Below are 16171 nucleotides of genomic sequence, written 5' to 3'. Positions count from 1 at the left end.
TGTGACCATAATGATGATATGATGAAGATGGGTTTGTGTTTGTGTTTGTGTTGTGGATTCGTCATTTGTTCTTTATCTCCTTACTTTTGTTTCTCCTTCTCTTTGCCTTGAACCAGAGTTTGGTGCTTATGAGCTCTGTTTTTCCCGGACCAAGATTCTTGTCATTCTTGCATCAGAATTCGAAAACTCTGTTTCAGGCTAAGCAAATCCATGCTCACTTGGTAACCAATGGCTGCCAAGATAATTCACTTTTCGGCAAACTTATAGGCCACTACTGTTCAAAGCCATCGACAGAAAGCTCAAAGCTTGCTCATTTACTGGTGTTTCCTCGATTTGGTCATCCTGACAAGTTTCTCTTCAACACTTTGCTTAAATGTAGCAAACCAGAGGACTCGATTCGAATTTTCGCCAGTTGGGCATCACAAAGTTCGTTGCTTTATCTCAATGAGCGCACGTTTGTCTTCGTTTTGGGCGCTTGTGCTAGGTGGTCAGCTTCGTCGTCGGCGTTACGGGCTGGTAGAATTGTTCATGGTATGGTGAAAAAGCTTGGGTTTCTCTATGAATCTGAACTGATTGGAACCACTCTACTCCATTTCTACGCTAAGAATGGGGATTTACGTTACGCGAGGAAGGTGTTTGATGAAATGCCTGAGAGAACCTCTGTTACATGGAACGCAATGATCGGTGGATATTGTTCACATAAGGACAAAGGGAATCATAATGCTAGAAAGGCTATGGTTTTGTTTCGGAGATTCTCTTGGTGCGGTAATGGAGTTAGACCTACTGATACAACCATGGTTTGTGTTCTTTCAGCCGTTTCTCAGATGGGTTTGCTCGAGATTGGTTCTCTCGTTCATGGTTACATAGAAAAACTCGGTTTCACTCCCCAAGTTGATGTCTTTATTGGTACTGGACTTGTCGACATGTACTCAAAGTGCGGCTGCTTAAACAGCGCATTCGCCGTGTTCGAGTTAATGAAAGTAAAAAATGTCTTGACATGGACTTCAATGGCAACAGGGCTAGCTCTCAATGGAAGAGGAGACGAAACACCGAACCTTCTGAACCGAATGGCGGAATCTGGGATTAAACCAAACGAAATCACTTTCACTAGCTTGCTTTCGGCGTATCGACATATAGGTCTTGTTCAAGAAGGAATCGAGTTGTTCAAAAGCATGCAGACAAGATTTGGTATCAAACCGGTTATTCAACACTATGGATGCATAGTAGATCTTCTTGGTAAAGCAGGGAGGATACAAGAAGCTTATGAGTTTGTTTTAGGTATGCCTATAAAACCCGACGCTATCTTGTTAAGAAGTCTCTGCAATGCCTGCAATATCTATGGAGAGACTGTAATGGGTGAAGAGATCGGAAAGGCTCTCCTCGAGATGGAACAAGAGGAGAAGAAGAACCTTTCGTTTTCAAGTTCTGAATGTGAAGATTATGTCGCTTTATCGAATGTGTTAGCTCATAAAGGGAAATGGGTAGAGGTAGAGAAGCTGAGGAACGAGATGAAAGAAAGAAGAATAAAAACAAGACCAGGTTACAGTTTTGTTTCAACATAGCTTGTTACAGGTCAGGATCAAAAGACACTACTTATTGTGCAATTTTTTAGTTTCATCAAGTCAATTCCTTAACATTACACAACAAATACACTTGTGGGTCTCGGTTCTGTTAAAAGCTCTATGTCATTCCCTGAAGACTCTAATGTCTTCTTCTTCTTCCTTGCGCACATGGATTGAACGGATCACATCAACATCTACAACATAGTTAAAGATATTTAGATCTTAATCTTCTTAATCATAACGGTATTAAGAACAAAGTCTTCTTACCCTGTAGAATCTTGTCAAACTCGATGTCACTTGGTCTCTTGTTGGGGTTGTGCTCTGTATCACCACCATTAACAGATTGATTATTCCCCCTTGTAACATGAGTTCCAACAAACCTTTCGTCTGTAATATCGATTATATCATCGTCACTGTCACTGATATGAACTGCATCCCTAATCTCGCAAACCGAAACATTGAAGATTATTACACGGAAACTCGAATTCTCGTAGTATTGGAACAAGAGAAAGTGGCCTTCCTTGATGGAATGAGCCTCTGCAAACTCGCTCCAACCCTCATGGAACCAAATCTCTTGACCTATCCGTTTGAGCTTTATGGAACGTTTGAATCCCACAGGAGTCTCCAATGTAACAACATCAGGGAGTTTAGACCCTTGCAGCTTCACGAATGTTGGCGGTATCCACTGCTTAAAGTTGAAAAAAAAAACATTATCGACATTTCCAAAAACAGCTAAGCAACATGTCACTTGTCAGATCTGCATGTCTTAAGAACAGATGATCAAATTTATAATATCCCTTCTAGATCTCTAAAACAAGAAGATGGAGAGACCTGTCTAGTGAAATCTGTTGATATAATCCCTAGAAATTAGCAAAGCAATAACGAATTGAACCAATAACAAAACATGCAAACAGTTATTTTTAAAGTTTTGATAAATTACATCATGTCATTCTTCATTGTTGAAGGTAAGACCAACTTGAAGAACGTCTTCACCGGAGACTCAGGATCTTGCGGTGGTCGGCGGTGAGAGGAGGAGGTGACTCTGGCCTTCGATTTTCGGGTTGTAACCATTTTTGTTAATTTTCTTGCTCAATGAAGAGAAGGAGAGAAAGTGGAGAGTAATGAGTGAGTGGGAGAGAGTTAAAGCCGTAAAAGAGAAACCGAGAAGGCAGAGATAAGTTTTTTTGTCGTTATGTTAGTAAGATTTTATCCGACAAAGTGACTTTGTCACTTTAAAGTCTTTGTATTTTTCAAAGACTCTTTTTCCTATGCAGTTTTCAAAGACTCATTTTCCTATGGAGTACTACTGAAGGCTTTGAAACTTTTTTAACTACAAGACATAAAAGGTAAAAATTACCGAAGTAGTGAAGTCAGAGCACAAGCACAAGAAAGAAAATTCAGGTGAAAATCGGAAAGAAAATTCAGGTGAACATCGGAAAGAATTTACACTAGTACTGAAACTGGGAAAATAGTATAACCCTTGTATACAAGGAAGGCTCGCCTTATACCATTGTATACTTCGCTGCTACATACAATACATAAAAAAAAGCTTGTCATAATCAAGATTAGGGATACATCCAATAGTAAAAGTTTACATACAGCTAACAAAATAGTTTATTTTCTAGATTATCATATTAAGATATAAACGAGGCCAAATATATTAATGTTGATGAAGGAATCGGCGAGGTTTCCACGACAGTAGAACGATCACCTCCTTGTCGAAAACTACGTTCATACTCTAACGATGACGACTGGCAATTGGGCAACACGGCGGCTTTCTCCGGAAATTTTGAGACACAATACACATGTAAAGATCAATATTGCTGACAAAATCCAGCTAAACTCCAAATTTGCTAACGCTTGTGCCATTATTTCTGTACAAGGAGACTCACAAACAAGCGAACTGTGATCAAGACCAATACTATTGTTCCTTGATGTATAGGTCACGCAACCTCTATGGACATAATTTGGAACCAAAAACATGAACTCCATCCCCATGTTCAAGAACCAACATCCTTGAAACATGACCGAAACCGAGAATACAATAGAGGCATAAAAAGATTTAGGGTAAATTAGTGTCGACACAAGAGCCGAAAAGAAGGAGACAAAGGCAGCGAGTTCGAGGAGGAAATAGTACTGGCTTTCAAGAACCAAGTGATCAGTGGAGTGAGAATCAAGGAGGAAGAGTACTTCTTGCATGAAAACCAAGGTTGCATGAACCCCGATAAAACCAGAATCTTCATCAGAAGGATTTATTAAGTCAAAGATGATAGTGGAAGATGCAAACATAACGAGTTGGAAGAACATTAAGACGTGGTTGATTTCTGGTTTGAAGGATGATAATTTAAAGGAAGGGAAATATGGGTTTAATAGGTAAATGGATAAGAAGGAAACGATCATAATAAAGATAAGCTCGAGATGTCTAAGATTTTTATTATAATAAGGGAAAGGGAACCAAAATCTTGAGGTGAAATTTGGGTTTGGGAAATTAAGAGAGTAAGATTGTATGGTATTGATTATATGCCAGAGACCGAGAATTGCAAGTGAGAGACCGGGCACCAAGTATGCTAAGAAGGTTCCCATGTTTTTCTGACAAAGCTTTGAATATTTCGTTTAAGCTTGTAGGTTTTTATGTTGCTGGTGAATAATATGGTCGATGTTTGTCAAAGAATGTATTTATGTATATCACAAGCAAAATGAAAGATTTGCGTGACATGATAAACTACTAGTCAAAAGCAAAATAAAGTAACATCATGGTACATACAATGTATATAGTTTCAGATTCGCTATTTTCCATTAACCTTTTGATTATAAGTGAGTCTACTAAACCTAAACGCAATTAGTCTAATCGATCAAAAATATTGTTTTCGTTAAATACTTTAATTAAGAGATCATATGTAGTACGTATATCATATGTGTCAGTGTGGCTAACCTTTTATATATAGAAAAAAAAAAGTATCTGATGAACCACTTCTTGGTGCAATATCAACTGTAACTTTCACGAATCTAAAAATTTAAAGACAACACGACTCATCAAAATGAGAGTATTTTCATTACCACTTTATTTAATTTTTGACGAAAGACATTACTACATCATTAATCAAAATCAAAGAGTTTTGAGTCACTTACTTTACCTTCATGATTTTAAGTAAAAGTTTTATCTTCCAAGTTCTAACCATTTTTCATTTTTGCATAGCAAATTTTGCTTATTCGAGTAACGATAATTATTAAAAAAAAATTAAGTCTTGGAATACTTTGGATTTTGTTTATAAACGGATGATCTAGGCTTTTTGAACATAAGCATAATATGGGCTGGGTTTTATCTTTTAAAGCCCATTTATGTGTTAAAAGGTTAAAAAAAAAATCCGACCTGCCGGAATCGAACCAGCGACCTAAAGATTGTCTGCAAACGACTACAGTCTTCCGCTCTACCAACTGAGCTAAGGTCGGTTACATTAATCAGGTTAACAAATTAATATAAATTAATATTTAATTACAAAGAACAACCAAAATGCTCTTCTTTTCACGCCTCGTCTGAAGTGTTAAGAACCCAAAGTCTCAAAAAATTTCCAAGGTAGACAATTCTGTTACATGATTGTCTACATTGTTTCTTTTTTTTTTGGGGATTATTATAAGCAAGTGAATGCTTTCTGACATCTTGTGCGGATTATTTATGCAAATTATGTTATATATATATATGCACATACTTTTTATTTACTCTATAATTTAGCATCGTTGAAACGTATATACAAACCCTGTTAAAGTAGATCGAGCTACCTATAGTTCCACTGAGTGTTGAATGCGTGTGTGAACGTAAAATTATTTTAATCGAAAACGTGCTTTACAAAGTATTTACATGCATATATGCCTACGGTTTAAGAGAAATTTTAATATTGAAAAGAAAAGTGTAGTATATGAATATGAGTTATGATTACCTTAACAAGACCTAAATATAATAGTCTACCACATATGACACAATATTATAGCATTGATAATATTGGTGGATCAAGATTTAATTTATCAGCTTCTCGTCCCAGTTAAAATATAAACAGAAGGGTGTGTCAGTGTGTGTGTATATATATACTTTAGTGTGCATAGATGTAACATATACGTAGCTTTGTATCAAACTTAAATCCAACGAAAGTGAGACTTTTTATATACGCTCATGAAGACAGCAATAAAATATTACATCTCCTCTTCATTTTTCCAATATAATGGCTACATCTTTTTTCAACAAACTGAGCCAATAAATCAACCTAACATGCGAATATAAACCTTAAAATTTCTTTTTCGATTTTCCACTAGATCAATTTAGAAATAATCCAAAAACGTATGAGATCTCATCTAATGATCTATCTATTGTGGCACATAGTTTAGGTTTTGATGTGTTTAATGTATTCATCTGTTGAGTTTTTTTTTTTTTTTTTTTTTTTTTTTTTTTTTTTTTTTTTTTTTGCAAAAGCAACAATTATTGGTTATAGGGTTTATTCTTTGATCATTGTATACTATAGTGCCATTTATTAGCCACTAAATAATCATCTTTTCAACATTCTCGTACGTTCGTTCCTGAAAATTTTGCAATATATATACTTACTCGACTTACGAGTCATGACTACCAGTGGTCTATTTTTTAGAGTATAATTACAAATGCAACCAATCAATCATACGGCACGTACAAACTGATTGTATTCGTACTTCTGTAAAAACAAAATTATGTTGGTTTGATAATATCTAGAAACCAAGATCTATTAGATTCTTATGTTCTTGATTTGAAATTTATTAGAAATAAAAAGGGCGTGTTTAGATGTCAATGCACATTCATATACATGTATAAATGTGTACCAAACTCCTTAGATCCCACGAAAATGAGAATTTTGACATAAGCTCATGAAGCTTTAAATCCCAATTTTCAACTGACTTTCTTCCTTTTCAACAAATCTGAACTAACAAATCAACCTATAACGTACGTATTACTAATCTTCTATATATTCCAGTTACTCTAAGCAAGAACAATTGTAAAATAATAACAAAGAAACAAAAAAAAACTGAATATGTGTATACGATTACCATTAAAAAATAAGTATATAAACAAAATGATTTAATACAATGAAACAATGCTTTTCTAAAACGTAACTCAAAATATGTGCAGTTACACTTACAAAAGAAAGATTGAATAAACTATTGGAACTTTCTAAAAAAAAAACCATTTTAGACACTTTACATGTCGTGGCAGTTCCCTATTGGTTGTATGAACTGCTTCTTTTAGCCGGCCATAAAAACTCTGCCTTGACCACAACGGCACGAATCACATGTGCCCCGGAACATTCCCCTTTACCATAGTCCGCATTTACACGCGCTTAAGGCGGCGCGTGCTCTCTCTTCCCTCAAAACACATCTCAGCCGATAACAGTCGACGCCGTCTCCGTCACGCGCCACACTTTCACCGATTTGTCCAAGCTCCCGCTATACACTATCCATCTTTGATCTCCTTTCTGACCTCCGTCGCCGTCCTCGGCCTCTTCCACCGCCGTCAAACACTTAACAGGTCCCACGTGGTCCATCAACACCGAGAGACACGAGTGTGTCCCATCGCCGTTTCTCCTCCACACACAAATGTTCTTATCCGCTCCCCCGCTTAAAACAAGACTCCCGGCGGCGGCGAGGCAGAGCACCGCCATACGATGGCCGCATAGAGTCCCGCCGTGAGAAAGATATTTCTGCCCTTCCCAGAAATTAACGCTGCCGTCAGAAGAACCGCAGTAAACAACAGCCGCCGTTAAGTTAACCGCTAACGCCGTTACAGCGTTCTCTTGCTTTATCAACACATTAACCAAGAAATGCTTCGTCCCTTTGCCTTGAAGCTCACGTTTCCACACTTTCAAAGTTCCGTCGGCGGATCCGGTGAATAGCAAATCGTCGAATCCAGCAGCCACCGTGTTGATCGCGTCGTCGTGAGCTTGAATCGATTCAAGACATTTCGAATCGGATAGTCTCCAGACTTTGAGAGTCTTGTCCCACGAACCGGAGTAGAGTAAACCGAGCTCTTCGTTCAGGCTAAGACACGAAACGGCGTCGTAGTGACGGATCTTGAGAACATTTTTCCGCCGACGAACCTCGACGTAGTTCTTCGGGTTCACTGACTTTGTCAAAAACTCTTTCAACGTCGGCAAGCTTCCGACTCGTGAATAGCTTCCGGTTCTGCTTTTAGAACCTCTCCAAACCCGGATTTTACCGTCTTGATGACCGGTGAAAATCCGGTTATCTCCGGTTATTACAATGGCTTTAACCAATCCACTTGTTGATTTAAACCCGGTGAAGTCCTTGAGATCTTTCCAAACACGAATGTTCTTGGAATCGGATCCAGTGAATAAAAGATCTCCAGAAGCAGCTAACGAGTAGACATGACCGTCTTGTCTAACGATCGTGCCGACCAAACCGTTGTCAGTACCATCATCATCCATGTTACGTCTCTGGTAGATCCAAGGAGACTTGTAGTACGGAGAGTAAGTTTGGTTCCACGGCGAGGGAGACATGGACGGAGTAGTAGTCGTGTCGGTGTAGTAAGGAGAGTAAGTCTGATTCCATGGAGATAGAACCTGATTAGGAGACGACTCGCCGCTAGTAGTCGAAGCATTGCTTTGACGTTGTTGGTAATAATGAACCTCCTTGTTCATGTTCATGTTGTTGTTGCTGTTGTTGCTAGTACTGGGGTTGATGGCATCAACATCAACACCATGGCTCCGTTGTTCTTCTTCTTCGGCTGCGGGATCGGAGTTTAAGAAGGCGGCGAAAGTGAGTCTCCGGTGATGACTACCACCACTGGTGGTTTCTGTAGCTATAACCATATTTTTCAAGATTACAAAAAAAAATAATAAATCGAGCAGTTGGAAGGTTTTTATATTTCTCTGTCAAGAAATTATGAGGTTTTAATTTCCTTGTCGTGTGGGAAAAAAAAAAGATTAGAAAAAAAGTATATTATTTCTAGGATTTTGAGAGAAAACTTTTAGTATGTGTTTGGTAAGAAAGATATAAAGAGTGGAGAAGGAGGACGTTGGGATGTATATATAGAGAGAAAAAAGAAAAAATAAAGTTGTTGAACAGACGACGTGGGGAATGACACGTGGCGTTTAAGGCTGAAGACGTGACCGTCAGATACCGAGAGCGCCAGTTTTCACATGAGAGATCCATATATCAAGAAAGATTAATTAAGAAAACAAATGTAATTTATATGCAACTTTGGAAATTAAAGAAAAGTGTTGAATGAAAAGCTCAATGGACGGTCGTCGAAAAATAGAAAGAAAACTAAAATGGACGGTCTCAAAACTGTATGTGTGCATAAAATAAGGAGATGTAGTTTTTTGTTTTGTTTTATCTATTGTTTTAATGTCTTGAGTAATTAATTTATTACATGGCTTTGAGCAATGTGAAAATAATTGAACATGAGATGCGTCCGTACGAAGATTCGGTATGGTTTTCTTACAAGTTGGTTGAATATAAAGAAAATTAAGATAACGCGTGTGTGGCTGTGTTGGCGGCTGATCATCTTCACACGTTGCATAAAACATTACGTGACGATTACACTATTGTCCAAGCGGAGTTTTGATTTTTGTTACTTAGATGTTTTGATTAGTTTTGTTTCGGTTTCGACATGTGAAAGAAAAAGTTTTCTTCCAGATGTTTTGACTTTTCTGACTCCTTTCCTTCCATGAAAGGCATGAAACGATAAGGAACGTCTTTTTGGACTAGATCGATGGACCCTTTGTTTTTAATCCACTTCGATTAAACAAATTAAGCTAGGATAGTTGTGAATTCACTAAATAAATATCAATTATAGTCCATAAGATATAAGATACTAGAATTTATATAAGATATTTTATATAGATATATATATATGTACGAGACCAACTTCAAGATTTGTCGGATACTTGTATATCTTATGAATTGTTCGTAGAAAATTATTGTTGTTGTTGATTTTTTTTCTGTGAACACGGATCGACTGTTGGAAGACGAACATGAAAAACTCACCTGTAACTTCTTCTTTGCCAGCTTCCAGAATAACATTTCATATACTCTAATCAATGTGACTGGTCAAAAGCCAAACGGTCGAAAAAATGGAAGGCGAAAAAGAGTTGGTCTAGTTTTGGATATGGTCAAGATGTGATATATATAAATTTCAACACTGTGTTTTAGTTTGAGTTAGAAAATGGTACAGTAAAACCTCTATAAATTAATAATGTTGGAACCAAGACATTTTATTAATTTATAATGATATTAATTTATTTATAAATTAATAATTATTATTTTATAGTATAAATTAATAATTATTAATTTATAGGTATATTTTTAATTGTTTAATTTTTAAAAAATTATGAATTGAGACAATTTTTGCAAAATAAGATTAGAATTTTGGATGTTGTAAATTTTTGTGGTATTGTAATTGAATTTGAAATAATTAAAAAATATTATTGACAATGAATTAAAAATATTATAGACAAATTCACTTATACAAATGACGTAAATATTCAAATTTATGAATAAAAATATAAATTATCGTATTTTAATAGTTAATCGAACTATCAAAATGCAAATGATGCATATTTAGAAATTGAAAACTTTTAAAAGTCTTAGCTGTTTTATGAAATGTTATAGAATATTTTATATCATTATAGTTTGAAGATACAACATAATAATTATTTTATAATATGAGGTTTAAGAGAAACATACTTTACTATATAAACATATATATATATATATATATACACGTGTAAATTTACGCAGCAGAAAAAAATATATGTAAATTTACATGATTATTAATTTATGATATTATTGGGACCATATTTTATATGGGGATTTCAAAAAAAAAATTATTTTATTATCTTATCGAATTTTGTTATTTTTTACATTGTCCCCACTTGAGACTACCAAAATTTATTAATTTATAGTGTTTATTAATTAATAGAGTATTAATTTATAGAGGTTTTATTGTACTATATACTGTATATACCCGAATATCTTAACAAGGAAACAGAAAAAATGTAATTAACAGTTATCAAAAAAAAAAAAAAACAGAAAAAATGTGATACTCGATCTACGTATAGTTTATTTTAACATTTATTTTAACGTAAATTATGTACTTGCGATTGTGTGGATGACTTAGCTTAGATTCATTTGTTAGAGTTGGTTTTCTTGAAATACTTTTTTTTTCTATCAATTTATTCGTTTTCTTTCAATTTTTCCCATCTTTTTTTGAAACAAAAAGGAACAATTATACCATAAAAAATAAAGATATTATTTTCATATATTTCTTAAAAAACACGATATTTGGTTTACACCATTTTTTTCTTTCTTTTCCATATTTACATTACATTTACAACGTATATATAAGTGTTACATTTAAGAATGCTTTAGTGTTATTTATTTTAATTAATAAATTTGTTGAATATATTTGTATAGATTTTAAGTTATTAGTTAACACATCACATATAAATTGATAATATATTATATAAATATTTGTTTTTAAGCATTGTGAAAATTTTCCACAGGTACGGATCAAAACGCCGACAAAGAAGAGCACAAAGTTGCAACACATTTTCTTTTGTGTATTTATTTTAAAATTAAAGAGGACAATCGAAATAAAATTTCATACAAGTTGATTGACTTTCATTACGATAAGGAAAAATGACCTTTTCATGTCGATTGACTTTCATTACTGTTTAGAAAATATCATTTTTGGATAGCTATGATTAATCCGATAAACAAATATTGGTTCTGCGTCCAACAATACGTAAAATTATATATGAAAACTATATTACAGTAAATTATATCAACCCCAAAAAATGAATCATATATTTTGTTTGCAATTTTTGTTTTCTGTATTCCATGCAATGACAATAGGTTTGTCGGGCATTTCCTATATAAACCCAAACGTTTGGCCTTTGGAGGTTTATATAAAAATATATGAAACTAGAGTTAAGTACGTAATAAAATTGTTCTTAAACAAATAGTGATTCCATACATATAAATTCTCATTTTTTAAATTAGAAAATTCATCTATATTTTTAAATTCTGGTCTACGAGAACATAGTTTAAATAAACCGTGGGATTCCAAAATAAAATTGATGTAAATAAAAAACTTATCATCCGACCTCTAATGTCAAACCCTAATTAAATGAAAACGATTGTTGACAGCTAGCCGAGTTTTGACATTTGTAGGGTTTCGTATAAAATATCCCTCGTTTACCTTTTCTCCCTATATTATTAAATTTTGTTGGAACAAAACATATGGGAATTGTCAATTGTCAATGGTCATGGACTCCTATAGCTTTTGTTGGAACAATCGAACGATCGCGTTTTGGGATTTAAATGCTTGGTCAGTTATCGAATCCTATAGCTTTTCGCACTCACGCGACTATCGTACTTGCCAATGGACAATGGTCCACAAATGGCATCTAAGATCTATCCATTCAGACGTCTTTATTACGATATCAATACGACACGAAATTCATATTTGTCTGATAATTAAACTGAATAATACGGGGTTGCTAAATGCTAAAGAAAACGAATATTAAGCGTGCAAATTAAGGTATGACCATATTTAATATTATAGGACAGATTTTGCCCCCAAAAAAGTTACCATACCTTTTTCACATTTAAACAACTGAAAGAAATCTCACTGTATTTTTTAAAATTATATAGTTTCGTCAACTGTAGTATCAATATTGTTGATGTATTACTATTTTTCCTACCTATTGGTTGTATTTTACTGCCTTGCCTTCGATCTAATTGTTATGATTTCTACTGACTTTTCCGGAAAAAAATTATGACCAATAGCTAGATGGTCTTAGTCTAGATCGACCTTAATGATTCTAAGTGAACTTCGTGCTGTTCGTTTCTTTATTGGGATAGATCATCTAAGTGAAGATGAAAAATGATGTTTGTTTATGTCAAATTAACAGATTAGTTAGATGAATGGGTTGAATGATTTTTTAAAAACTCATCCAAAAAAAGTTAAAAAAACTAGCTGAGTCTCATCGGTGCAGTTAGATAGAGATAATTCAGCCAAAATTTGAAAATATCAAAAATACCCTGAAGAAAACCAAAGAATTACATCAAACCCAGAAATATCTTATTCACTTATTTCTTCTTCTTCTCCTCTCTCCTTCGACGAAGCTCTTCTCCTTCGACGAAGCTCTCAAGAGCTGAGCTTCAACGAAGCTTCAACAAAGCTTTGTTCTCTCAGAATCTCTTCATCGTTTCATTGTCTCTCTTGTTCATCATCGCTTCATCGTTTTGGTAAGTTCTCAATAACAGCTCTGATCTCTCTAACAGCTCCGATCATCTCAGATTTTGGTGTTTGATCGAACTTTGTGTAACATTTGTTGTTTGCTATACTTAATTTTTGATTCTGCATCTGCTTCCTTCGATTTCAGCTGGTGGGTTTGTCCAAATTTGTTTTGTTCTCTCTTTGATTTGAGAATTATGATTTATAGGTGATACTGCTTTAGAGTTTGAAATGAGTTCATGTTTGAATGATTAGAAGTGTTTTAGGTCCAGAGCTTGTATTTGTTGATGCAAACCATATGTTTGATGAGTCTAGAGCTTGTAGTTTTTGATGCAAACCAATTGTTTGATGAAATGTCTGGTCTGAGATCGATAATTGAGAGAACCTTTGGGAGCTGTTTAACCACAAAGCTATACTTCCCAACAGTAGGGAGATGTTTAACCGTAAACATTCTGGTCTGAGATCGATAATTGAGATAACCTTTGGTGTTTGGAAGGCCAAATGGAGAATTCTTGACATGAAGCACCCTAAGTATGAGCTGAATAAATGGATTAAGATTGTGACAGCAACAATGGCTCTCCATAATTTTATCAAAGATTCACAAGAGGATGATATTGGTTTTTTACATTGGGAAGTGGTGGAATCATATGAACATCATGGTGATGAAAATGATGGACATGTTCCATACATACCTGCTGGTGATAGAATGATGGAAGATGTGCGTGATTCTATCACTATGGAGATGGCAGAAGGAACTACACTTCTATATTAGAAGGTATGTGTTCGGTTTTATGCTCTGTATCTGGGGTTGTTTGAGTCTCTGTTTCTTATCTGATTGTGAATGTTACAGCTTTTTCTGAGCTCTGTGTTTTCTGATCCTAAGCAGAGACTTCGGTTAGTATAGCTTTGTGGTTACGTTTTTTTGATGCTTGAAGTTGTGGTTATTAAAGCAGGGACTTCGTTGTTGTGGTTTGTTTGATGGTAAAGCTGTGTGTTTGTTTGATGTTACCATAGTAGGATTTGGGATTGTCACTTAGCTTAAGAATTTACAAACTTGATTGATGTTCATTGGTTTTGAAGGAAACATTTGGGAGTTGAATGATTACACAGATTCTTTCCCATTCCAAGCCAAAAGTGATTCTTCTGCTTCAATTCTAAGTCTCTTGCTCGTGTTCTTGAGCAGTTCAGCTTCTCCTTCACTTCACAAGTCTTTATTGTAAAAACTTATATAAAAAATTGTTATAAATAATTTACAAATAATTTACATTGGCATAACATGTTTTATATCTTATAAAAAATTGTTATAAATAATTTATATTGGGATTTCTAGAGTTTTTGTTTGGTTTTGAATGAAAATTTATGTATATATATTTTAGATCAATATTTAAAATTAATATGGTTAAAATTAAAAGTAAAAAATTGTTAGATCAAAACATGGGTAGTTTAGTCATTATTCTAATTAAATCCATTTAGATGAGAATGTAAAATAACCAAACAAACACATTTCTATTTAAATGCATTATCCAAATAAACCATTTTTTTTTTGTTGAGTCATTTAACATTCAAGTGAATCATTTAGAGAAAGCTTTTGAATGGATTATTTGAATGAACATGCTAACTGGTGAAACGAACAAGACCTTGTCACTTTCGTTAACCAGAACTAAACTATCGTTTAACCAGACAAATTTTCATTTTTTTTCTTCATTAGATAGGACTATAGGAGTAGTTTGCACTTTACACGCCGTTCATTATTTGACGAGACATCCACATACCACATCCACATGCATGTATTATTATGTGATAAGTTTTGAATTATTACACGATCAATCGTTGTCTGATGTAATTATATCTCCAAACAAAAAAAAATCGTTGTCTCAAATACCAATGGGAAATAAATGGTACGTTTTAATTAACAAAGAAAAAGGGAAAATACCAATGCATGGTATGTACGCATGCCGGCACAAACATGGCAAACGTACAAGCCCCATATATACCAATTACAGAAATGCTAAGGATACTTTAATTTCATACGCCATACATAATAATTAATACCAAATATCATATTTGCAAAAAAAAAAAAAAACGCCACTAATATCCTTTGAAGTCCCACACATCACTACCATAACAATGAACAAAGAAACAAGTTTTTGTTACCCAACAGGCAAGGAGTTCTTAAACAATTATATAAAGGCGGAGAATTTTTTTTATGGGTGGCTTAACTGATCCCACTCGGCACTCGCTGCATGGTCCGAATCAGGGGTGGATCTACGTTGTCATGGGGTGGGGCACGTGCCCCATACTAAGTTAAATTTTGTTTAAGTAGTGGTTAATTGGTTAATATGATCTCGTAGCTCGTATGGTTACGTGTTGCCCCACACTAAGTTTTGGGTGTCTAGTTCGATTCCCAAATTTATAACTTTTTATCTGCTTCATTTTTTTTCCTTTATTGTTTGTTTTTATTTTTTTGTCAGATACTTTTCTTGTTTTTTCTTGTTATTGTTCTATATTTTTTCTTGTTACATGTCCTTTTTAGTGTCTTTTCTAAGTTCTAACATTTTTTTTTCTTTCTGATTGAGCCTTGACGGTAATTTCCTTATTCCATTTATACTTTATAGTTTCTAAATAAATGATATTCACTTAGTTTTATACTTTTATTTTAACCATTGTAATTCCATTTTGACTTTTGAAACAAAATTATTATTTTTAAACTGTAAAGATTACATTTGAATTATAAAAATGTTAGTAAAATGAGTAACTAAGTAAACATTTTATTATCTATTTTTTCATTTATTTCTTAGAGTTTGGATTTATGTGATATTTTATAAATGCCGATTATACTTTAAAAAAAAATTACATGTTTGTTCTGATTTGTAACTTAGCAACTAAATTATAGTATATATGTAATTAAGTATATTTATAAACCAAAATAATTTTGTGTCTTTTATGATTTTACAATTTTAATATATTAAAAGTAATTAGAAGTTATTTTTTACTTAAAAATATTATTATATAAAATTTAAAAATATTAATTAATAATATGTGCCCCATACCGATTTGTTTTCTGGATCCGCCACTGGTCCGAATAGAATCTGATCGCTTTCTTCATATGATGAAAAATAAGATACATACTTAAGAATTAAGTTAGAAGACTCATGAAGAAATTCTATACATGTACACGTTATAATTAGTTATAGCTCTCACGACGACATCATCGATTAATTAGTCACTATTACGATATAGGTACGGCGGAAGTCAAAGATTTGGTAGATTGAAACGAGCTAATTTCACTTTTTTCGTTATAATATAACTTACGCTATGATTATCTTTG

At 33.9% G+C, this 16171-nt stretch overlaps 2 protein-coding genes, 1 long non-coding RNA gene, 1 other non-coding gene and 2 pseudogenes across 5 annotated transcripts; 2 read left to right on the top strand and 4 right to left on the bottom strand.

The window, feature by feature from the left end:
* The first annotated feature begins 128 nt into the window (after positions 1-128).
* Positions 129-1721, top strand: LOC109131821 (pentatricopeptide repeat-containing protein At3g18970). The gene has a single exon (XM_019243001.2). It carries the CDS (start codon positions 129-131, stop codon positions 1560-1562), a length of 1434 nt encoding a protein of 477 aa, XP_019098546.2. The 3' UTR covers positions 1563-1721.
* Positions 1506-2767, bottom strand: LOC147949655 (B3 domain-containing protein At3g18960-like; annotated as a pseudogene). Its single transcript, XR_015559607.1, has 3 exons — positions 2475-2767; positions 1830-2247; positions 1506-1756 (listed from the first exon to the last, which is right to left on the bottom strand). The product of XR_015559607.1 is annotated as a B3 domain-containing protein At3g18960-like (transcript).
* Positions 2768-2982: 215 nt separating this feature from the next.
* LOC147949654 (uncharacterized) lies at positions 2983-4230 on the bottom strand (annotated as a pseudogene).
* Positions 4231-4926: 696 nt separating this feature from the next.
* Positions 4927-5012, bottom strand: TRNAY-GUA (transfer RNA tyrosine (anticodon GUA)). The gene is given in 2 exon segments: positions 4927-4962; positions 4976-5012. It is a non-coding gene; the product is annotated as a tRNA-Tyr (tRNA).
* A 1602-nt stretch (positions 5013-6614) lies between these two features.
* LOC104783932 (protein JINGUBANG) lies at positions 6615-8819 on the bottom strand. Its single transcript, XM_087454066.1, has one exon. It carries the CDS (start codon positions 8405-8407, stop codon positions 6959-6961), a length of 1449 nt encoding a protein of 482 aa, XP_087310192.1. The 5' UTR covers positions 8408-8819; the 3' UTR covers positions 6615-6958.
* Positions 8820-12720: 3901 nt separating this feature from the next.
* Positions 12721-14070, top strand: LOC147949652 (uncharacterized). The gene is made up of 3 exons (XR_015595352.1): positions 12721-12854; positions 13340-13618; positions 13924-14070. It is a non-coding gene; the product is annotated as an uncharacterized LOC147949652 (long non-coding RNA).
* The last annotated feature ends 2101 nt before the right edge of the window (positions 14071-16171 follow it).

This window comes from Camelina sativa, chromosome 1, assembly GCF_030686135.1.
Source record: "Camelina sativa cultivar CO46 ecotype springtype chromosome 1, ASM3068613v1".
Classification (NCBI taxonomy): domain Eukaryota; kingdom Viridiplantae; phylum Streptophyta; class Magnoliopsida; order Brassicales; family Brassicaceae; genus Camelina; species Camelina sativa.
This window is presented reverse-complemented; position numbering and strand designations above follow the sequence as displayed.

Coding starts and splice junctions, on each gene's coding strand:
- LOC109131821 (XM_019243001.2), top strand. CDS start 129: ATGAGCTCTGTTTTTCCCGGACCAAGATTCTTGTCATTCTTGCATCAG.
- LOC104783932 (XM_087454066.1), bottom strand. CDS start 8,407: ATGGTTATAGCTACAGAAACCACCAGTGGTGGTAGTCATCACCGGAGA.